This window comes from Neofelis nebulosa, chromosome 6, assembly GCF_028018385.1.
Source record: "Neofelis nebulosa isolate mNeoNeb1 chromosome 6, mNeoNeb1.pri, whole genome shotgun sequence".
Lineage (NCBI taxonomy): Eukaryota > Metazoa > Chordata > Mammalia > Carnivora > Felidae > Neofelis > Neofelis nebulosa.
Genome location: NC_080787.1, coordinates 116,285,531 through 116,311,201, shown reverse-complemented (window position 1 = coordinate 116,311,201; position 25,671 = coordinate 116,285,531). Strand labels below are relative to the sequence as shown.

General features: G+C 36.3%; 1 protein-coding gene across 2 annotated transcripts in view; it reads right to left on the bottom strand.

Moving 5' to 3' along the window:
- The window catches only part of RNF217 (ring finger protein 217), a 131,553-nt gene that overhangs the window by 29,265 nt on the left and 76,617 nt on the right, over positions 1–25,671 (bottom strand). Inside the window, exons 2-3 of one of the 2 annotated variants that reach the window (XM_058735149.1) lie at positions 22,953–23,186; positions 9,205–9,369 (exon numbers count right to left, since the gene is read on the bottom strand). In XM_058735149.1, coding sequence (XP_058591132.1) covers positions 9,205–9,369; positions 22,953–23,186 — 399 coding nt within the window. The remainder of the gene's footprint in view (positions 1–9,204; positions 9,370–22,952; positions 23,187–25,671) is intronic. The other variant, XM_058735150.1, reaches the window with a different exon arrangement.

The following is a 25,671-nucleotide window of genomic DNA, read 5'->3' as shown; positions in this document are numbered from 1 at the left end:
TTCCAATTAATCATCTCTATTCAATGTCTTATAAAGTGTCCTAAAGAGAGATGTGAGATTATTTATACAAGAAGAAAATTAAGGTGGTCACCTACAGGTAATCTAGTCACCTGTGACTAGATTTGTACCACATTACACAAATGTTTATTTAAATATTTGTCTTATCTGACATTAAGTGACAAGGTAATTTGGAGGAGGAATGTTTAAGGAATTCCCCTTCATTTTTCCAAATTAAAAAAAAAAAAAACTGACCATTTTGAGAAATACTGACACTAATTTTGCTTTAGAAAAGCCCAGTATGCTGAGCAACATTCAACTTGTATTTGAGGAAGGGAAAAAATGTAAGAGCCAAATCCTTAGAGGTTGTGTAGGAAAATAGAGATGGTTCAAATGGGTCCAGAAAGCTAAGATGTTATATTCCTTCAGTTCCCTTGTTAGATTTTACTTATTGTTAATCATGGACTATTACAAACATTTAAAAAATTAAAGTTAATAATGTAACAGACAATACATGGATTCACCACCTGCATTTAATTTTTTTTTTTAACGTTTATTTATTTTTGAGACAGAGAGAGACAGAGCATGAACAGGGGAGGGGCAGAGAGAGAGGGAGACACAGAATCTGAAACAGGCTCCAGGTTCTGAGCTGTCAGCACAGAGCCCGATGCGGGGCTCGAGCTCACGGACCGCGAGATCGTGACCTGAGCCGAAGTCGGACGCTTAACCGACTGAGCCACCCAGGCGCCCCACACCACCTGCATTTAATAATGTTAACATATTATAATATTTGCTTCAGAAATATTTTTGAAGAGATAACACTTCCTTTATACATACTGCTTTCTTTATACAATTGTTTAACTTTAACTTCCTGCTTGCTTTAAACTGCCCTGCCTCAAGTTATTGGATTAAAGGGCCTGAAGGTGTGTTCACCTCTATTTTGAAAGTACACGTGTTAAAACAATAGATACTCAGGGGTACCTGGGTGGTGCAATCTGTTGATTGTCCGACTCTTGGTTTTGACTCATGTCATAATCTCACGTTGTGAGTTTGAGTATCAGGTGAGTGTGAGCCTCAGGCCCTGTGCTTGGCAGTGTGGAGCCTTCTTGGGCAGTGTGGAGCCTTCTTGGGATTCTGTCTCTCTCCATCTCTCTCTCCAGCTCCCTGTCTCTCTCTCTCTCTCAAAATAAATAAACTTAAAAAAACAAAGTATATTTCTTTTAATAAATCTACTCAGAAGGCATTAATCTGGCCTTTGAAAAAATGGAATTTTAACAATTCCAAACTGCACAAAAGAAAAACATGATATGGCTAACAGTCAAAATCTGGATAAGTAGCACAAATTGACTAATATTAAACTGTTTTTGCAACAACCAGAGGATTGGATCATTAATCATTTTTGCAAAGTTCTCACATTCTTCAAGGCTTCACAACTGTTTTACCTTTAGTGAAGCTTATTAAAACATTAGACAATAATATTAGAGATTTCTAATGTTTCTTTTGAAATCTACAATGATTCATGCCTTTAGAAACATCCAGCTGGGCAGCGGGGGTTTTTCTATCACCTGACACGCATTTCTTAATGAATTAAATATTTATTTTAAAATTTCCTAAAATAAACAGACTATTTATTTTTATTTTAGAGAGAGAGAGAGTGCAAATGTGAGCAGGGGAGAGGGGCAGAGGGAGAGAAAGACAGAATCTCAAGCAGGGACCACACTCAGTGTGGAGCCCAATGCAGGGCTTGATCCCACGACCCTGGGATCATGACCTGAGCTGAAATCAAGAGTCAGACACTCAACTCACTGAGCCACCGAGGTGCCCCTAGACAGACTCTTTAAAAAGTATTTGTTCTACAATAAAATTGTATGCGGTAGCCACTTTCTGGAAAAAAGGAAACAATAAAATAGATAACTTTCTTTTTTGCTTTTAATTTAGAACCATTAAAGAACCATAATGAGTATATACACTAGAATAGTTTAAGTATTTTGAACTTTTATTTTAAGTTTGAAGTTTATTTATTTTGAGAGAGAGAGCCCACATGTGCATGCAAGTGGGGGAGGGGCAGAGAGAGAGGAAGAGAAAGAATCCCAAGCAGGCTCCACACTGACAGTGGGCCTCGAATGTGGGGCTTAAACACAAACTGTAAGTTTACGACCTGAGCTGAAATTAAGAGTCAGAGGCTCAACTGACTGAGCCACCCAGCACACCAAGTATTTTGAACTTTTAAATGAAAACTTAAAAAAACACTATTTGCACTTAAAAATGGTTAAGATGATAAGTTTTGTTTTCACCACAGTATAAAGAAGCACCATTTGACTCAATATTGTTTCCAAAAAACTTCAGTACAATTTAAATCTAAAGTGTATATGTGAAATTGCTTATAAAATATGTTTATTCATTTGTTTTGTAGTGTATAATCTTATGTTTGTTAACTTTTGGGTGTGCATCTCACTTTTCATTTTCTTTGGATTAGCAATTCTTTTTCTTATTAACTCCATTTGATATCTAATCTATGCTGTAAGACATAGTCTCAAGATGAACTTTTACATGAAATTGAACAAATATTCTAATACTTCTAACAAAACTGAAATCCCCTACTTGCTTTAAAGTGAAACTAGGGGCGCCTGGTTGGCTCAGCTGGTTAAGCATCCGACTTCGGCTCAAGTCATGATCTCACGGCTTGGCTCATGAGTTCGAGCCCCACGTCGGGCTCTGTGCTGACAGCTCAGAGCCTAGAGTTGCTTTGGATTCTGTGTCTCCCTCTCTCTTGGCCCCTCCCTGACTCATGCTCTGTCTGTCTCTCTCTCAAAAATAAATAAACATTAAAAAAATAAACTTAAACTAAAAAGTATCATAAATTAGACTTAATCTTGTAGTAACTATGTTCACAAAAGACATTTTAAAATTACCATACATTTTCTACAGGCTAAGAATTTATATAAGACAGGAAATATGTTTTTAAGAAAAAAAAATAGTGTCTCAAGTAGAGAATTATAAATTAAGAAGCAATGAAATTCAAATAAAAATGGCTACGTAGGGATGCCTGGGTGGCTTAGTTAGTTGAGCATCTAACTCTTAATTTTGGCTCAGGTCATGATCCCAGGGTCATAGGATCGTGTCCCACATTTGGCTCTGTGCTGAGCATGGAACCTGCTTAAAATTCTCTCTCCTCTTTCCCTCCCTCTTCCCTCTCCCCCGCTCATATGCTCTCACTCTCTCTCTGTCAAATAAAAAAAAGCTAAGTAAAGTTAATCTTATTATGCTGCTATTAACTTTTTATAAAAATGTCTTATAAATAGATAACTTCCAGAAATGTTTGCATATTTTCACCTCACCCTAAAAAAATCACATTATGAATAAACATCTTAATCACATATGGAAGAAAAATATTTTAGCACTAATTCTGTTTATCTGCCAAAATTCAATTATGAAAATAATTTTGATTTCTCAGCATAAGTCAGATCTCTTCATAATATTATACCACATATTAAACTGGTCTTTTCACTTGAGGAAATGGTAAAAACTCATGGGAGACATAACATTTATAAGCAAATAAAAGAGAGGTTGTTTTATTTGGAATGCTAAATAAAATAGCAAATTAATAGACTATCAAAACTTGTTTGGATGGGTACCTTTTACTAGAGCAAAATCATTTAAATTTTTTTTAATGTTTATTTTTGAGAGAGCGAGAGAGACAGAGTGTGAGTTGGAGGAGGGCAGTGAGAGAGGAAGACACAGAATCCAAAGCAGGCTTCAGGCTCCAACCTGTCAGCACAAAGCCCGATGCAAGGCTCAAACCCACGAACCGCAAGATCATGAATCTGAGCCAAAGTTGGATGCTTAACCAACCAAGCCATCCAGGTGCCCAAAAAGCAAAATCACTTAACACTTACCAATATAAGCACAGAACTTCCTTGAAAAATTAGCAGCAGCAAGATTAGGGAGTTCAGAAGGGAGACTTTTTTTTATGTTCAAGTTTTTATTTAAATCTAGTTAGTTAACATACAGTGTAATATTAATTTCAGGAGTAGAATTTAGTGATTCATCACTTACATATACCACCCAGTGCTCAACACAAGTGCCCTCCTTAGTACCCATCACCCATTTAGTCTATCCCCCCTGCCCATCTCCCCACCCATAACCATCAGTTTATTCTCTATATTTAAGTCTTTCTTATGGCTTGCCTCCTTTTTTTTTCTTTCACCAATGTTCATCTGTTTTGTTTCTTAAATTCCACAATAAATGAAACTATATAGTATTTGTCTCATAAGAGAGACTTTTACATATATTAATGTAACATATGGTTAGGGAAAAATTACAAATCGATGGGTAGGAGGAGAATTATGTAATAAACCCTATTAGGTTAGATGATCTTAATTTGGAAAAAAATTAGTGCAGGTATCCAATGCATAATAAACATCACAATAAGTTATGATTAAAGAGTTAAAATATATAGAAGTTAAATAGTTAAAAGAAAAGGAAGAAAATAGACTGGTTTATCAAACTTCTGGATGATAGATAACTTTCTAAGCTTAGGAGCAAAATATTTATAAAAGATACATAAATATATAAAATATGTGTGTAAAATATGCAAACATGAATATGAATGTAAATATAAATATGATGTGTGTTTTTATATCCATCCAAAAAGAAAAAGAATGATATATTTGGTCAAAAAAAATTTTTTAAATGCGTGCACACACACACACACACACACACACATTAAGTAAAAAATGAAAATAAAAAAAGAAAGAAAACCATCATTGATATAAAAAGAGAGTAAAAGATGGCAGGAGAGAAAATATGCCAGAAAAGCAGTTATTATTTTCAAAGAGCTCATGTAATCTGATATAAAAAATATGCCCTGATCGATCCATGCAAATGGGCAAAGGATACACAGAAAACTCAAAAGCAGCATTACAAAATGAACATTACATGAATTTATATTCAATCTAAAAGCAAATAAGGAAATTCAAAATATAAGCATAAAATATTTTTAAACTATTAAAATAGCAAGTATTTAAAAATACTTGAAACGCTAATAAGAAATGCTTATATAGAAACAGGTCCTCAAGTTTTTTTCTGGTGAAATTATAAACTGTTTCAATCTTTTCAGAAAGCAAATTGGCAATATGTACCAAATGTTAAAAACATTGATATCCTTTAAACCAGTGTTTATTTTTAGAAATATATGCTTTTAAAGGTCCAAAATAGGGGTGCCTGGGTGGCTCAGTCAATTAAGCATTGGGCTCTTGATTTTGGCTCAGGTCATGATCTCACGGTTCTTGAGTTCAAGCCCCCCATCAGGCTCTGTGCCAACATGGCGGAGCCTGCTTGGGATTCTCTTTCTCCCTTTCTCTTTCTCCCTTTCATCCTTTCTCTGCTCCTCCCTCCCCCTCTCAAAATAAATTTAAAAAAAATAAAAAAAATCTTTAAAGGTCCAAAATATGGAAAAAAGATATATTCAGGATATCATCAAGACATTATTTAGTTTTTATATCATATATATATATGTAAATATATATATTTTAACCCTAAAGCCAAACAAAGACAGCTTTGGTATCCAGTAACAGAAAGGCATTTAAGAGTTAATAAGCTAATTAAACAGTTGTTATGGAAACTATTTAGTGACCTGAGAAAGGTTTGGTATGGTAAATGGGAAAACAAAGAATATCAAATGATCTGCATACTACAATTAAAACTTTAAAAAGTTTCTTAAATAGGGGAAAGACAGAGGAGATACAATAGCGAGTACACTGGAAAGGCAAGATTCTTGATAAATTTTTTCTCTTTTCCAAATTTCTATTATGTTATAGGACTTTTGTAAACAAAGCAATCATTTAAAAATCACAATTATTAAAATTATGATTCAATCTAAGAAAATATACCTATGCAGGGTATAAAAATACCAAAATACTTTGGCCATAACAAAATTTTAAACACATTTGATTATCATTCAGAGCAGATACTTATGAAAATATATATAATTGTTTTGTTCACTTGCATTATGCGAAATTGTTCTTTTTCATAAACTCTTAGCATCTTCCTCTTTTATATTTATAAATTTAATTCTTTTAATTGAAAATAAATAATTTTAGGGGAGCCTGGGTGTCCAGTCAGTTAAGTGTCCAACTCTTGGTTTTGGCTCAGGTATGATCTCATGGTTTGAGAGATTGAGCAAGGAGCCTGCTTGGGATTCTCTCTCTCTCTCTCTCTCTCTCTCTCTCTCTCTCTCTCTCTCTCTCTCTCCCCATCCCCTGCTCACACACAGACACACACACACACACACACTCTCTCTCTCTCTCTCGTCTCTCTCTCTCAAAATAAGTAAATAAACATAAAAAAAGAAAACAAATCATTTTAATACACATATTTTCACTTCTATTAATTTCACACTGATTTCTACTATGCATTCATAGCCATTTAGTTTAACTTGCTTCATATTTATTTATTTTCCAACATTTTATATTAATAAATTTAAATGATTATTTATGAAAGCAAAGCCTTGGAGTATAAGATAAATATTAAGTCATCGAGTAGTGTCTCCTCATGGATTTGTTATAAGAATTAATGTTTCATGGGGGGAAATAATTTTAAGGTACAACAACAAAAATCACAGTTAAGAAAATGCAAAGCTATAAAGTCATATGCTTAAAAGAAAAGGAAGACTGAACCATTTGTATTCAAATCATGCCCTAAAATATGACATAAATGACATGAATTGTATGGAACCTGAATCTCACCAGAAAGTAGATTCTGTGCTACACACTATCACATAAGTGGATTTCGTGGTTCCTTGGCTCCTTTCCTTTCAGCCATTTTAAAGCTAATTCTTTTTCAAGCCCCAACATTTTAGCTATTACTTCAAAAAGCAACCAGTATGGATATTCCCTCTTCACTGTTTATCTATACTTGTTAAAACTGTGGGAAGTTGTTAGAGCATTCAGAAAACTCCTTATAGTTAGCTGCTTTTTCTTTCTATACATCAGAGTCCACTTAATGTTAGACTGAAGGATTACAGTAACCAATGTATGTTTTTATGTATTACCTCAATTCATTCAGAATTTCCTCAATGTGCAATGCTGCTCTGCTCATTCAGCATATGGTTGTGGAGCCAGGCTAACTGGTAATTGTTTTTACAACGTTCCAGAGAAATAAAAAGTATACTTTTGAATAAAGTGTTAAATAGAATGACTTAACAGCAGTTCTAAATTCCTACTGGTCTTTATTTAGTTGAAAGTGAGTAGCAGCTTTGAATAAACTGAAAAGGCAAGAGAAAGGAGGAAAGGCCTCATTTTCTCATTGTTCTTCAGTGTATGAAAAATGGAAGTGTACTGAGCAGTTGATGCAGTGATCTGGAACAACTCTAAAATCAAAACGATAATTGTGGATGAATTTGCCTTCCACAGGGAAAACAAAGAAAGCTTTAGCTAAATCATCTTTAGACATGGCTTTTAAGGAGCCAGGTCATCTAAACTATTTCAAAAGTTTTTTCAGTTGCTAAGATTGTAACATGTTATTTGAGGCAATACTTTTACTTACTATATGTGCAAACTAGTATGTGAATCTAATACAGTGAATCTGTGCATTACATTTATGCTCATTAATAGGCTTCAGAATATGCTTTATTACTTCAAGTAGGATTTAAAATGATTAATTTTTAAAAATTTTCTGAGAAGTCAAATTTTATTTATCTGGTGCTAAGTCTCCAGGAAGGAATTGCAAAATTGTTCTTAGGCCCAATCTGCACTGATTTCTTTCTTCTTTTCTTTTAGGTTAAAGTTAGTTAACATAGAGTATAGTATTGCTTTCAGGAGTAGAATTTAATGATTCATCACTTACACCCAGTGCTCCTCCCAAAAAGTGCCCTCCTTAATGTCCATCACCCATTTAGCCCACTCCACACCCTCCTCTCCTCCAGCAAGCCTCAGTTTGTTCTCCATATTTAAGAGTCTCTTATGGTTTACCTCCCTCTCTGTTTTTATCTTATTTTATTGTTCCTTCCTTTCCCCTATGTTAATCTGTTTTGTTTCTTAAATTCCACATGAGTGAAATCATATGATAATTTGTCTTACTCAGCGATTAAAAAAAAAATGCAATCTTGCCATTTCCAACAATGTAGATGGAACTAGACTGATTTCTAAAGATTAATTTGGCAAAAAGTGGAAAACATATGGAAGAGTGTACATATACATATACACACATATAAGTTTCTAAAGTGAGCTTTGAGAAAAAAAAAAAAAAAGAAAGAAAAACTCCAAACTTAAACAGATCCCTATCCTGTAAGTATCAAATCCAAAGTTTTCTGGCTGGATTTACTTGCTGATTTCTCTACAGGTGAGCCTTCCCTGGCTGTTTGCATGGTTGACTTTCAACATGTAAATCTCAGCTCAAATGCCTACTAACTTTTGATTGCCTGCGTGATAATCAAGAGAAAAATGAGAAATGGGATTCATAAAATCCCTAAGTTCTGACTTCAGCTATTAGCTTCTACTGCACCAGATTTACAAAAAGCAAATGATCAGCTTAATGTAATCCTTAAGTGATAAGCAATGGAAGAGGGAGAGAAAAGCAAAGGATAGCAGGACTCAGAGCCTGCATAATTGAATAGTGATTATAGTACATGCAGGAAACTAGAAATAATATTTTACATTATTTTCATTTCGGCTTTTCCCTATACACACATCTCCATTTTTAGTTTTAGTTTTTTTGTTTTGAACAATTCAGATTTTTTTAATGTTTATTTATTTTTGAGAGAAAGAGAGCACGCACACGTGTGGACATGAACCGAAGAGGGTCAGGGAGAGAAAGGAGAAGAGAAGCTGAAGCAGGTTCTGCACCGACAGCAGTGAGCCCAAAGTGTGACTCAAACCCAGGAACCATGAGACCATGACCTGAGCCGAAGTCGGACACTCCGCTGACTGAGCCACCCAGGTGCACCACACCTCTCCATTAGAACATAAAAACTTTGAAGGTTAAAATCAGTAATTATATGTAGCCTCCTTAAATTTTGAAGTACAATGCAAGCAAAAAGAATATACGTCGTTTATATGCAAAAATCTTCCATTTAGTTATGTAATATAATTACTCTTCTAAAATGAAACAGCAAATAACCTGCATTAAAACAGTTACACAATACAATTCACTTCAATATTGTAAATGTTACTGTTCAGTGATTTTCTGGGCAAAGGTTAGTTTTCTCACCTTGCACTTTGGACACTTCTGGGCATTCCTCTGCCCATGCTCAATCTCACTGGCCCAGTGACGCAACAACTTGTCCCCTTTTTTGTACTCCTTGCAGCTAACACCTTCATGCCAAGGAGAGTGGCACTTAAAACACCAGACGAATTGGCAAGTGGGGCACTGGATCTGTATAAGGAAAAGTAACATTAAGCACTGGTAGACATACTGACAGTTCCTAAGAGGATAAGAATGATGATGCTCGAGGAGATTAGCTTGAAGGTTATAATCTGTCCAGACTTAAAATATTACCCCGCTATAAGATTACACTACAATGAGATGTAACTGTTCTATTATTAAAGGAGGAACCATTGCTTTGACATGGATGGTAAGGCTGTTTGTAGACCATACTGGAAATAAACATTGGGACATTCTGGAAATTATTTTGGCTTTAAGAAAATCTTCTAGATTGAAGCACAGAGTAAGATCTGAAGTCCACAATGCTCTGAACCTACAAACTGAGGCTGCTGCCCTGAAATTCACATTTTCTTTGAACCAATTTCCCAGGGGTTTCCATTGCTATTACCAATGGCTTCATTAACTTTTATAAAATCAAAGCCCCACAGACGCTCCATCAAATGAAAAACACACTGGCAAATAAACTACTATACCAGCATTTACTAGGTAAATGCCATCTAAAATAAAGGACATGCCTCATTTGCTATTAATCTAAGGGAGGTTAATTATAAAATTAATACAAAGGATCCTATTAGAAATATATCTGTATGGTGATCCTGTGGCCTGTACCTAGGAATCCATCAAAAAAATGTCTTTGCATTTTCACTATGTAGAGGTATATGTGAGAGTATGTGTTTATGTTCATTGAAAATATCTGTTTTCCACTTGATATGGAAGACATTTTTCTTACTTCCTTCATTTTGAATGATAGTGAGGTGTCCCATTCTCATACAATATTTCTGGTGTTCACTCTCCAAGAACATATAGGCATAATTTGAATTTCTCAGCCCTGCTGGATTAAAGTGAATAAAATGTCTCAATATAAACAAAACGGATAACTATTCTCCATGCTCCTGTATATTATTTCACACAGCATGAGTGAATTTACTGACTACACTTTGAAAACTAGTTAGAATTTCTTTTGGTAAACTGCTGACAACATCTCTGCTTATTTTCTTGGAAAACCACTTTTTTTTTTTTTTTGACAACAAAGCTTCCGATATAGAGATTAACCAAGGAGAAATTACAATCACAGATCTTATAACTCAAAGCACTGCAGTTTTTACTAATGTCAAGAATAGATAATATTCTTCCTATGTAAACATGAAGTAACAAAAGTACTTTTGCTTTTAATTTATATCAAAACAAAATGTTATTTTGTCAGAAAATTTTAAACATCATGTCTATTTATTTATTGAAATTCTCTTAGGTATAATATTTATACCACTGCATGACATGAAGTATTTATTTTTACCTCCAAAATAATGCTACAAAGTAGACAGAATCACAAGTTTATAGATAAGGAAACTAAGGCTCACAGAGATTAAATAACTTGTCCAAAGTAACGTAGCAAGTTTGCCTTAAGAAGAAATTTAAACATAAGTTTGTCTAGCTCCAAAGCCAGCAAGAAAGAAAGTATTCTTTCTTCAGCATTTGAAAACAAAAAACATAGAAGTCAAAGCCATGGTTAAGCTATTCAGTAAGTCAGAATTCTTCATGACTACCAACAAAAAGTGAATGTTGAAAATCCTTTTCAAAATTTTATTTACAGAAATTAGGAGACTTCTTGGTTATAAAAGGGAGGCATGTTGCTATTTAGCCATTTAAAGTAATCATTTTTGCCTTCTCTGGTCATTAAAGTTAAATAGTCATTTTAAAGTAAGAAGAATGAGTTGAAGTGGGTAAACTCCAGATAATAAAACAATATAAAACGATCATCTCCCCCTTGTCATTGAACAATGAGGAATAAATGTAAATATCACATGAGGCGTATGAATGTAACTTTCTCATGTAATGAATGAAATGGGGAAGAAGTCAGAAAGACTCGTTTTTCCTCACGCGTCTGTGATTATCAGGACTTGAATATTTAAGTAAATTCCCTTCTATTCAACATGATTCATAATTTTAAATCACTGACCTCTAGCACTGTCAAATAAGAAAAAAAAACTTCTTTGCTTTTTAATCAGTCAGATTGTGTTTATGAAATGAACAGAAGAATGAATGAAATGGCACTTTGACACTGGGATTAACTCTGTGGATGTCAGACATCAAAATGGTTCAAGGATCTTTGTGACCAAGTGCTAAACTATCACCCCTATGGATCCCTAATGAAGACAATTAGAACTGTATGACTCTCCTAAGGTACCAGAATGATAAAGAATCTGATACGTGGGTGTCTACACCAGGGACTCAGGCTCCCAACTTTGCATAATAAACATCCCTGTGGCAATCTTCACCAACGCGAACTCGGTGGCAAACTGCGAAAAGAGTTTCGCAGTAAGCTCTCAAATGAAGATGAATAATTTAAATTCAGATCCAACTGCTTACTGTCTCTCACTGAAAACATTAAAATAACTATTGTTTTGCTGTGGAGTAAGATAATAAAAGGATTAACAGTCAACCCCAACAACACTGTTGTTCTATATTGTCTACATGCTGTTTGGTCTGAAGATGCCTTATTCATTGTGACCTTAACCATATTCAAAATTGGCCTTCTATAAAACACAAACGGACATCACTGCTGCATCTTCTTCCACTTCTTTTTTTAATACTTCTTCCTCCACATGAAATGCTGTCTTACAACCACAGCCCTTCCACACGGAGTGCCTGCCTTCTGAGTAATTATATTCATGCAGAGGCCACTACATTCTATCCTTTCTGTCCCAAGTGTGGTTGGAGGGGCAGCTACATCAGCATCGCCTGGTAGTTTGCTGGAAACAAAAAAATCATGTCATGGCCCTTACCTACTGAACTAGAGCCTGCATTTTCACAAGGTCCCCTGGTGATTCACATGCATGCTAAAGTTTGAGAAGCTCTGCTCGATATCATCTGACCCTGTATCCCTGGTCACAACTGATTACAATAGGGATGAGTCCCTCAGCAAACGCATGTATCCACTGGCTGGCAAGCAGTCTATGGGGTGGCTGGCATGAGTTTGTGTAGCCGGGTGCTCATAGTTGAACAGAGATTAGGCAAGACAGATTTATTCTCTTGAGGAGTGAAATGGGGATACACATAAACTTTACCTCTGCTGTGAAGACAAAGGTGAGAAAAGCTGAGTGAGCACAGTGCAGATCACAGAAGGGAACAACGGACATTCAAGTCCAGTGACGCAACAGAAGGGCTCTCATGCAAACAGAAAGAGTGCTGTATTTTCAGTGGCTGCTGAGGCTGTTTTCCTGCCCTTCCTTCTTCCTGTGGAGCCTTGCAGGAAACCTCGTTAACTCAGGTAGCTTGAAAGAAAGTATATCTCTGTCTCTTGTAATTGGAGAAACTCCAATGAACACAATCTGTCTATTGAAATCTTATCCGGATCAAACACGACTTGCTTGAAGATGTCTTCCCTATTCCTCCCAAAGAGATTCAGTGTCTCTTTTACAGAACTCCCATTAGACATGTAGATGTCTAATCTCCTTAACAGGCTACAAGTTCACTGAGGACAAAGGATGTCTCAGGCATCCTGTATTTCCTGAGATAAGTAACATAGAACTTCTGGCACATGGCAGGCACTCAAAGTTATTTGTAAAATGAATTATTTTGCACACAGGAAGCACTACATATTGGGTAACATTAAATGAATTCAAAGAAAAATCAACATACCTATCTAATTTATGACTAATGGCTGAGATGGTATCATTATTTCTTAGATTACTAGATGATATTTACTAAATATTTTATCCACATGACATTTTACTGAGCATCACTATCATGATCAAACTCTCCTACAAGAGACAGGGGGCTGCAAGTGTTTTAAGAATAAAGTTATCAAAGTTAAGAATCTTGAATAACTTGTCCCAGAATCCATGAAAGATTAAAAAACCTTTATATTACATTTTTGACTTTTGAATTCCTTTAGTTTTTACAGAAATATGGGCTACAGTGACACTCGGATGACAGGTTAAACCCATCTACTTGCCCTCAGCAAATGGTGTTTTCTCTTGACAGTTCATCATACCAAATAAAAAAAAAAAAAACACAACATAAAAGAGTTCAAAACCAAAAGGCACCCCAGAAACATCTTTTTTTTTGGCTGAAATTCTATACACTCCTATATATATAATTATTTTAAATCACAAAATCATTACTTACTAAACATAAAATACTAGATAATCTCTGTGTATAAATGCAGCATTGCAAATATGAGCTAACTCAGTTTTCTAAGAAGAATTTGTTTTATTAGAACTATAGGTTAAGACAGATACTCAATAATAAAACATATTCACCATTCATTTACCCATTCAAAAAATATTTATTGAGTACCTTCAAGTAGTAGGTACTGAATGTACTGATTTTAGGCACATAAAAAAGAATGAAAATACTTATCCTCAAGGAATTTACTGAAGACAGACAGATACAAACCCAGAGAGCTATAAAACGGTGTCATAACCACTAAACTAGAAGCTTCGACAAGTGGGTGCCATAGCAAAGGTGTTTCAGAGAAGGCTGGAAGAGTAATGTTCAGAGAGAATGTGGCCTTGAAGGTTGAGTGGAATGTGTCTGGGGCAAGTGGTGGGGTAACACTTCTGGCAGAGGGCACATCCAAAGCTATCACAGAGGCTGAAAGCACCCAGTGCATGGGGGGAAATAGCAAGTGTTCTAGTATGGCCCAGAGATGTCACCTCAACTGGTTCAATCCTCAGCCTTGCTGAAGTGTCTAATAAACAAGTCCACTCAGTCTTACATTTATGCTCCTATACTCTTGATGCGTCTCTCAAAATACACTGTGGTCCAGAACTTGCTTACATGAAACATACAACTTATGGCTTTGTCCGTAGCTTAACATGACTTAAGTCTTTGTCAGACTAGGCTGTGCCCTGAAGAAACTGATCAGTATATAAATAATAGAGAAATGGCATGGTTATAAAAAGTTTTATGATAAGATGGTTTTCTTGAAGACAAGAAGATTGTGAAGAAGTACAGGGTACAATAGAGAGGAGAAAAGTATTCTTTGATGCATGGCTTCAAATACTTTCAAAGAAGCACTATTTGCTCCCTTATATGATCAGATCCTAAAGCAAGAGTGGCAGGTTCTCCACATGGGGAAAACATGGCTTGACTTCTTGCCTTGATTCTTAGTCTGTAAGATTAGTCCATTAGTCCCCTTCTACTTGGGATCTCTCCCTGAATATAGTGCCAGTAATATACAGGCTTCACGAGGCACTGTTCCCTGAACACAGTCCAAATGTGGCCCAGTGACCCTTGCCTTAATTTCTCACAGCATAGTGAACCTAAACTGGAAAATGAAAGGAAAACTTTCCTAGAGGGTAGGGATCAAATGAGGGCAACAAACAGACAAACAAACAAACAAACAAACAAACAAACAAAAAACAAGTTAACACATAAGATAACCTGTATGGAGATATAGTGGTTATTTATATAAATAGCCTTACTGACATCCCTCATATTGATTTCTAGGCTCCTTTTACATATGCAACACACTATTTATCACACAATACATTCACTTTAGTACTAGCTTTCATTTTCAATAGAAAGACATACTCTTCTAGGGGTTCTATCTTTGCAAAGAGTCCTCTCTCCCTAATTTGAAAAACATTGTTTCATACCAATCCATTTTGCTTCTACCACTTGGAAACACCTTTAAGCATTTGTAGACTTTTCCTCTAAACCTATAAAGCAAGGCCCAGAGAAGAATCTGTCTCAACTTATTTCTTGTTTGAGGACCTACCTCTTCATAGGTGAACATAATTGGCACTGGAAGATTCTGCCCTGATTTAATCAAAAATTACTAGCCAGAGCAGTATGGCATCATCTAATTTTCAATAAGACATCTATTCTGAACACAACACAATAAGGCTAATATCTCAGAGTCAACCCACCTTAAAGAAGCAGGAGGACCATCTAATTACATAGTGTACGTGGGGAAATGGGACTATTGTCTGTGACCAAAGGTAAAAACAAGAGATAGGTCCCAGCCTGAAGGTAACAATGGATTCTTTCAAAACAGAAGGGAATTAGTCTGTAAGTAGAAAGTTTCTTAAAAATGGGAGTGTTGAATCAATGTCTGAATGGCCACCTGTAAGCATTTTGTAGACACGATTTATGCACATGAAGACTGTTGCATTAGGTTCCCGTACATATCTGAGAAGGTACATATGGCAAGGTACAAGTACAGAGTACGGTAGCTGACAAATGCACAGAAATTCCAGACCATTTTAGAATGAGCACCAGACTTGGATTACTTCTACCCACTCTTCTGCACATGGTCAGAGAGAAATGATTCTTCAGCTTGTCTCTTCTGCTGAAGACCCAAGAGATGATGTAATGAAGTGAAAAAAACAGAAACAGTTTTCAATCTCAGTGTAGGTCGGTTTATGGTAGCTATGAGTCTTGATTATAACAATTATTGTACTTTTTCTAAAACATCAGATGGAGGCTAAAATACTAAATGAATTCTAATATTTGGCCTTTGTTGTTAGAAGTTCAAGTAAGGAAACTATAAAATATTGCAGCTAATTTATACATCAAGAAAGCAAACAAAGAACTTTAGTAAAGCACTTCATTAGTAACTAGAGGGGAAAATGCATCCCAATAAAATTTAGTAGATCTGCATCACAGCTGAGTGTTACACATTTTTTTCAAAGTTAGCATATATAACACACCCTTTGTTTAAGCTGGCTTCTTTAAACCAGGGTAGACGACTTCATCTTTATCTCGCTCACAAATCTATGCTAGCAACAATCATTTAAGAAACTATACTTGTTTTCTACAGCTCCCAACAACAGTGATGCATTAATGTCAAGAGAAATTGTTGTGTATTATAGCATAAACTGATCTTGCAGGGCTGATGCACAATGTGATTCTCAATTTGTAAACATTGTCCATTTAAAGTGATGGTGTCAGGGAAAAACCAAAGAGCAAAGCAGCATGCTAGCCACACTTTCATGGGAAACCTTTAAAAATTTTTGTACCCAGAAAAAAAATTCTCAAATTATCTTTACTAAAAGAAAGCTTAAGCATATTTATTTGTTTATTTATTTATTCATTTATTCATTCATTTATTTATGAAAATTGTTTATTTGAGGTACACCTGAAGATGTGCAGCTGGCATTTGAATAAAGAATAGGCAGGCCCACAGAAGCAGAAATAGTGGGAAGTCACTGTTAGCACCAAAGAGACAAAGCAGGAAAGAGGTTTCTGCAGCTCAGTGAGAATTAGAAATATGGGGGGATGGGCAAAGGAGGAGGGCACTTGTTGGGATGAGCACTGGGTGTTGTATGAAAGTGATGAATCATGGGAATCTACCTCCAAAACCAAGAGCGGACTGTATACACTCTATGCTAGCCAACTTGACAATAAATTGCATTAAAAGAAAAGAGATATGGAGGAGGGACCACCCAGTGGGAGGTACAGTCATAAAAGGGACATGGCTACTGCTAGAGCTTTGCATTGAATTAGGAAGGGAGTGAGGAAGTAATGCATCTACTGTTCTCTCCTCCCATCTTCCTGTTTCCTGCCAATGCCAACATTTGGCTGAACCCAAATAGGAATCAAGATGTCAGGGAATCTGGAGAAGGAGTTCAAAGAGGCAACTTTCTGGAGTACAGAACAGGTCAGAGAGGATTGAATAATAGACACAGGAAGAGGGTAAATTCAGTATTATCAGAATTCCAGCCTTCCAGTTAAGCACATTTCAAAGTATACCAATTACAAACAAAAAACCCACTGATTTGATTATAAAGCCCTTAGAAAAGTTCTTTTGCCATGCAAGGAAACCATGTATTTGCACAGCTTTATAAAATCTGATTTCTACCCGGAGAGAGGAAAAAAAAGACTGCTAAATATATAAGGTAAGAATATAGAGGGAGTTTCCCCAGGATATTTTATTGGCTTTTTTCTTTCACCTTACAATGAGTCAAAGCACCATTTTGTGAATTTTCAAGGTTTTGTTTAATATTTGTTGGAAGAAGAGTGGAGATTATTATTAGTTATGCCTGAAGGAAATCATAAAGAAAATGACCACTATCATGTTTCCTTGTTGATTATGCATGTCCTTCAACTTACTCCAAATCAGTATGAAAAGGGGGACCATTTCTTCGTTTACACCTGGAAATAGGAAGAAAACCTAGGGCTGCACATACCTCAGTATTTTACTGAGGAGTATAAAATGTCTGCATTTAATCATTTGCCATTCTCTCCTTTTTCCCATGAAAAACCATAACTTTCTCTACCTCCCAAAATATGTGTTATACATTTCTGTGAATTCAGTCACCTCCCTCCTGCCTCAACCTCCTCAAATATTAATGCTTGCCATAAGATCCCTCCTCATGAGATCCATGCTCTTGGATACCCCTTTGAGGCCCCCAAGGGTCTTCAAACAACATTAGCAACACATTTCAAGCTGAATTTGTTTTTCACTCCTCAAAGTGACTCCTCTTTAAGACATAGTCAATATCATCCCTCCTTTACTCCCACCATCCACCAGTCACCCAATCTTTTATTCCACCTGTCTTGTTCTTGACTCCTCTATCTTCCTCCCAATAACCTAGGATTGCTCATTCTGTGGCCCCTGCCTAATAATGATGGCAAACATAGTAATTTCTAGCAAGTGTTGAACACTTAGAATGTGTCACACATGGTGCTAAGCACTTTACATGTGTCACCTTGTTTAATCCTTTCTATGCCCTTTTGGCAGGTACTATTAGTAACCCCAGTAAAAGATGTGAAAACTCACAGGTGCAGAACTAGTATGTGGAAGGCTGAGAGTTTAAATCTAGTTTGAAGCCAGTTCTCTGACCCACCTTTTCCAGCTTGGCAAATTCAACATTTCAAGGCTTAGTTTACTCTTTAATGAAGCCTTTTAAATCTCTCCTGACCTTTCTTCTCCCATGCTCTCAGCATTTTCTATGCACATTTATTACAGTACACATTATTATATATATGCATTTTCCCATTTATTAGTTCCGCCAAATATATTTTAGAGCACAGTCTATCAGATACAGGGCTTGGCACAGCTTATCAGCAGTCAGCGAGCCTGGACCTGGCCTCCTAGAAACCAGTGGGAGAGACTTTAAGCAAATAACCACACACATATAACCATAATATCCCAAATGATAGCTGCTATGAAGAAAAACTTCTTCTGGTGGTAATGTGTCTGTCTCCAGGTATCGCATGAACACCATTAAAGCCACAACTTTAGCATTTTAATTTTATCATCACTAATGTGTTCACTACATTGATATGCAGTTGTATTAATAAATTATAGGAACTGTTCAGGCTAGAAATTTGATTTCTAATTGGAAATTGAAATCAACTTTAAAGAAACGAAATGATAAGATATTGTCTCATGACAGGAGTTGCAGGAACAAGAAGATAAATATGGATGAGAAAACCTGGATTTGCACAAAGGCAAGTTTGTCTCCGGGTAAATCGCTCAATTCAGGAATATACTTGTTCTATTTAATATAGTAGGAGTTTACTGGAGTTCAGAACATAACGAAAAGCTCTATGTACTCAAACTTCTGCCAGAAAGGAGATGCTGAATGAGGGCTTGGAAGATGTACTGCACCTAAGAGTTCTTCTTACTGCTTGTTGATCTATTCTGTTTATTCCTTTTTCATCTGCAGTGTACAAAAAATGTAACAAGTGGTATTTGCAAAGCTATTCAAATGAAATCCCAAAATATGATATTTTAGACTTCAAATTTCATGTGAGATGATGTATCCAAAGGTATTTCCTAATACAAAATAGCTGAATTGACAGAAATCATAATAAATGCTCAAAGAGTGACATCTTGCATCATGAACTATAATTCAATGACACAAAAAGAGTAATAATGAAATACACATTAAAGTGTTTTATCAGGGGCGCCTGGGTGGCTCAGCCGGTTAAGCGGCCGACTTCAGCTCAGGTCACGATCTCGCGGTCCGTGAGTTCGAGCCCCGTGTCAGGCTCTGTGCTGACAGCTCAGAGCCTGGAGCCTGTTTCGGATTCTGTGTCTCCCTCTCTCTGACCCTCCCCCGTTCATGCTCTGTCTCTCTCTGTCTCAAAAATAAATAAACGTTAAAAAAAAAATTAAAAAAAAATAAAAATAAAGTGTTTTATCAATAGATACAAACCCCACTTTAGGCCACAAACAATATTATAATGAGATTTTAAATTGCCCAGGCATGTTAGATCTTAGTGGTAACCTTTTTCTCCCCCTCTGTTTCTGCTGTGTTATGACTCAATTCATTACATTCAAGTACTCGAATTCTTAAAGTTATGATGAACTACACCAGGTTGGAAGTGGGTTCTGTTACTGGGGAAGTGGAATTTTTAAAACTAGAGCAAACCTAAAAAATAGGCACTGATGTACTGCAAAGAACAAAGATACTAGTCTCAGTGTAGGGTGCTATACTATAATCATGAATATTGCAGTTGGTTTGCTGATACATTCATGTTTGAGCTCTCCTTACTCATGAGAATCCAGACAGGTATGGATACCTAAATCAAGTAGTTCAGGTTAATGTAAGAGCTTAGCCTTTAATGCTGAAAAATGCTACATAAACATTGTATGAAATAGTAAAAACCACTGCTTCAGGAATTGTGTGTTATCCCTAGAACTTTGTACAATATTGAAAGGGGGAATTATTTATCTTTTCTGTTAGACATCTTCTCAAGAGTAAAGATGAGTAATAACAGTAATCATCCCCAAATTCTGTGGTAGCTTTACATTTTTTGGAAGTTGCTTAACAGTTTTACTTTATATTGAGATTTTCATCTCTCACCCATTATCAAGGATTTTAAGTGTTTGTGATCAACATTTATTTTGTGTTGAATTTCTCCTCTCCTTGAAACAAATTCCCTTCTCCTTTGCTAATCAGAAGTAAAAAACTGAGCTTACTAGGTTTGACATCTTGATCCATTTGTCCCCTACGTTTCTTCTTAGGTACAACCCAACTGATAGGAAGCCTGGTATTGGCAAATGTTATCAGAGAGTCCATGGTTAACTGAAAATCGTACAAATATGGGATCTTGTATTTTCAATTTTTACATATTTCCCTCTCAATACATGTGCATTCTAATAAATCATGCTCATCATCAAATGATTTGGTGATTTTGGATGAAATGAGACCTATAAAATTTTACTATAGCTATAATTGCACCTTAACTTGAACCTTTCACCCATTTACTAAGAACAATATATTTTTAAATAATTTCCACTTTGACTCAATTATGCATACATGTTTTAACTATCCAAAATTCTAAAATAGCACAGTCTGTTTATATATATAGAATATATACAGTTTATACATATTCTATATATTCTCTATATAATATCTATTAATTGTATCAATATATATTTTATAAACAAATTATATAAAATATATATTATATATATGATTCCAAACATAACTTAAGAAAAAAATATCCTAAGTTATGGGATAAGAAGTCCTTGTAAAATTAGTAGTTTCTTCTTTTAAAAAATTTTTTTAAGTTTATTGATTTGTTTTGAGAGCGTTAGCTTGAACCATGGAGTGGTAGAGAGAGGGGGAGAGAAAAATCTTAAGCAAGCTCTGCATTGTCAGTGCAGAGCCTGATGTGGGGCTTGAACTCACAAACGGTGAGATCATGGCCTGAGCCGAAATCAAGAGTGGGCCATTTAACTGACTGAGCCACCCAGGTGTCTTCAAAACGAATAATTTCTGATAACACCAATAACATAAAATTGGAAGAAAAATAACTTAACCTAAGAATATACAGAGTCAAATAAATGTATTCTATTGATGGGGCACCTGGGTGGCTCAATTGGTTAAGCATCCAACTTCAGCTCAGGTCATGATCTCACAGTATGAGTTCAAGCCCCGTGTCGTGTAGGGTTGTGTGCTGACAGCTCAGAGCCTGGAGCCTGCTTCAGAGTCTGTGTCTCCCTCTCTCTCTGCCCTTTCCCCACTTGCCCTCTGTCTCTCAAAAATAAAATAAAAAAAATTAAAAGTATTCTATTGCTATTAAGTCAGTATTCAAAATCACCGTAAGTGCATTATTTTAGTTATATAGTTTGCAATCTCAAACATGTACTTTTTAGAGAACAAAAAACAAGGGTTTTCTTGATAGTTATGAGACTAGCCTGCACCAAGGCAGTAAATAAAAGAATTAACTATGAGAGCCAAGCAATTTCAAAGCCCAGTTACTCAGTAAGAGGCTTTGACTAACCTACTCTAGCTCATCATTGCAACGAGTAGAGGAAGGTACTTTCTAAACCACAGTCCCTCAAAGCTACAGAATGAATAATGCAGCAACCACTGCTTCTAACACCAGAGCATGGGCAAAGACTTACCTTAAATGGAGACGACGACTTCAAATAGCCTTTGAAACCTCTTCATCCTGCCATTCTGCTGTAAATGACAAGGATGAAAACTACTGCCATGGGCCTCATTGTCTTCCCTCTTCATTTACTGCACACTAGACCAGGTGAGGCTCAAAAAATTGCAAGACAGTTGTTCTGGGGTGGGCCTGGGGCACTGGGTGTCTAAAAGCCCTCCGGGTGATTGTAATGTACAGTCAGTGCTATGAATCAGTGATTTGCTCCCACAGTTGCTGCTCTCATTTGCCTGTCTTCAGTCTTGCCCTCCCGTGACATCCTCTACTAATGCTGCCAGAATGATCTTTCTGTAATGCCTACAGAATTAAATTAAAACTGAGCACAGTGGAAGACTCAACATGATCTGCTTTTAAATACCTGACCAGCTGCCTCTCCCTGGCTCTCTCCTGACGAGCTCCACCAAGCACCTGTTTCCAGCATGCCTGCCTCACCCTCAGGGCCTGCACACTTACCCATTCCTTGCTCTGACATGTTCTCCAACGTTTATCTGTTTATCTGCCTGGAGAACTGCATCTTCTGCAAAAAGTCTCTCCTGCCATCCTAGTCTCCACTCCTCCATCAGTGTTCTCAAAGCCTAAGTGTATTTGGGTTCTTGTTTTTTGTTTCTTCTGTTGTTGTTGTGTTTTGCTTTTGTTTTTTTTGTTTTTTTTTTTTGACTAATCATATCGAACTGTCATTTTAGGACATGTGTCTCTCTCACCTTCACCTTCACTAGACATTTTTGGAGCAAGGACTAGCTCACATTTGCCTCTGTATCCCCCAAATTTAGCACATTGTCTGGCCTATACTGGCATTTTGTACTTGCTGAATACATGAATGAAAAGCATTTTATACTATTTGCACCTATCACAGACAGAGCCAGAAGAGATTCACTTTGGGTCCACTGAAAAAGTCAGGCTTACCCCCCAAAAAAAGTATTAGTATTTACTTAATATTTAGTAATAGCAGTGACAATTACTTTAAAAAGATTAGCCTTTTGATTAGGCTACTAAATGAATTTTAAACATGGTTAAAGTCAAAGAAAAACTTTAATTTAATCCTCAAGAGTGCTCTCTTATCATCAGCCTCCCCAAACCACATATTTTTAGAATCACAGCCAATATACACTCACCTTAGACTTCTAAGGGAAGGAAGCCCACTTAATGCCCACCACAAGTTGGCCTAATTAGGCGTCATGTGACATCTAACCCACAACTCTGGTGAACATGCTTACTTTGTATTTGCTTTCTGATCTGGAAGGGGTGGGAATATGTCCTTTTTTCTTGAAGGTTGTAAAGTGCTTGCACTGAGGACAAGGCTTGGTGCTGGAATCAATACGGCCAAGTTCCAAGAAGTACTTATATTTGATGGAATCTTCATGTGTTAAGTTATACGTAATCGTTCTTTCTTCCAGGAATTCAAAACATTCTGTGATAGGGCATTTGATTTCTACTTGACCAAGCTGTACCTGTGTGAAAGAGCAAATGGGAGACCCCCCCAAGAAAAGCACTGGTTAATTTTCTGTTCTTTTTTTTTTTTTCCATACAGTATTGCTTATTTCATGATTACAATAAAGGATTATTCGTCATTTTTCATGACTTCTAACCTAATAAATGGCAATCACTTTGGTACCTATATTGTGCAGTACCAAAATAATCACCATATAAAGTTTCCAAAATGATTTACAGCATATTTAAGCATTCTCTATCATCATGTTTGTAAACTTAAATGGACCTAAACCACAGGCTCACCAAAGAAGCAAATTATCATCCCATCCTTCCGGAAACCTCAGCATTCAGACAATGTTCCAGCTAAAGGAACAGTTGGATGAAAAAGTGATTCAGATTTTTCAACCTAACTACAAAGTACCTCAGCACTAAGTTTAAAGCACCTCTAACTACTATAAAGGAAGAACAAAGGATTTTCAAAGTACATATACATATATACAACACATAGTAGTTTTAAAATATTGCCAATAATAACTCCATTTTCCCTGACTCATCCATGTTAACTAACATGGAATAGTTTTTATGTCATCAGAATCACAGGAGCAAGTAAGAAAATTACACCAATCACATTGATGCAAAAACAAAACAAAACAAAACAAAACAAAACAAAACAAAACAAAAAACACATGAGACCTGGCTACAACTGAGGTCATTTATAAAATGAACTTCTTCACAGGACCACAGAGTTAGGTTAGGAGAGAGGAGAAAGATATACTACAAGAGTACATTTAGCATTTGGTATGGGATTCTAGATAAGTTTGGCATGAAAGATTATAGCATATGAAGCACCAAGTGTGGACACGACTAAATTTTAACAAATGAAGAAAATAAACTACTTTGTAACAAAGAGTTCCAAGAATACTTTCCGTAAGTAGTGAACAAGAAGTGTTTATATTTATACATCATGGCATCATAATCTCTTTTTGTATACCCTAATATAGCAAAGGGAGGCCGTGAAGGCTCCAAACGGCAAACAATGTTAAACCATCTCTTTCTCTCACTTGGGTGAAATGTCACTTGACATTCTGAGAAGGCAAAACACATTGACCTTAATGAGAAAAGCCATCTGTGAAAACTGAGGGAGTGTCTGGAGAAAGAAAAACATCACCACAAAGAACAATTCCAAAAAAACACACAACTAACATCAGAGTAACTTTTTTTCCCACTTTGCTGTGTATCTGGCACAAATTTGAGGACAGGGAAAGTACACAGGCTGGGAGTGTGTGGGTGGCTGAGTCGGTTATGCATCTGACTTCAGTTCAGGTCACCATCACAGGGCTCATGAGTTTGAGCCAGTTCGTGAGTTTGAGCCCCACACGGTTTGTGAGCTCAAGCCCTGCATGGGGCTGTGTGCTGTAGTGCAGAGCCTGCTTCAGATCCTCTGCCCAGCCCCCCTGCCTACCCTTCCCCCCATTCTCATGCACTCTGTCTCCCTCTCCCTCTCTCTCTCTCTCTCAAAAATAAACATTAAAAAAAATAAGAAGCCACAGGCTGAAGGATACATGAGATGATACATTTAATACCAGTAAAGGACACGAGCCAGACTGATAATGAAATGAAAAAGGAGCGTTGGATAAACCTCCTTCTTAGGATAAACTTGCTGAAAGTGTATATTGCTACATAATGCTATACCACTATTGTATAACATGGTCTAGAGAGATTTTTCAAACAATGGCCTCAAATAATTTTTCTATTTTTCATGATGTCTGCTTTTAGTTACAATCAGATTTGCTTATTACACTTGTTATGGGGTTATGAAATGTGATTATAACCCAAATTAAGGTTTATAATAAATTTTTCAGTTATAGTTCAAGACATAAATCCTCAGAAGATTTTAAACAGACAAAACAAAAACATGTGTGACATTATTAAAAACTGGGTTAATGAAACATCTGCAACTTTTTAAAAAACTAATACATGTTTCCTCTTTTAATATTCTGTCAACATTTATCAAGCTGATTCCGAGCCAGGTACTGGATTAGGTGCTGAAGCATTGCAAGTGCCTATCAGTAAAGAGGTAATCATGATACAGAGCAGTGACCATGCCTGATGGGCAAGAACAGGGTGTCAGGAGAGGATATGAGGAAGGCTTGGTAACCTTACCCTTGGGAGGTTCAGAAGAGGCTTCTTGGAAGAAGGAAGGTTTCAAGTGAGATCTTAAGATGAATAGAACTTAGCCAAACAAGTGTGAAGGTGTTTCAGATAGAAGATAAAACACGGACAAAGGCTTGGCGGTAAGAGAATACGGCACATTTTAGTGGGGTACCCATAGTTTCCCCACATCCTAGTTGGATCAAATGTATACTGCCCTAAGGTATATGCATCTTAACTTAAAGATGACAGCCACAGAGGGACTGAAAGATGATCAGTAAGACTGGACCACAAAGTGAGAGTATATAAAAACACGGGTGTACAGATGAACTGAAATGAGAGTGTGAGGGCAGA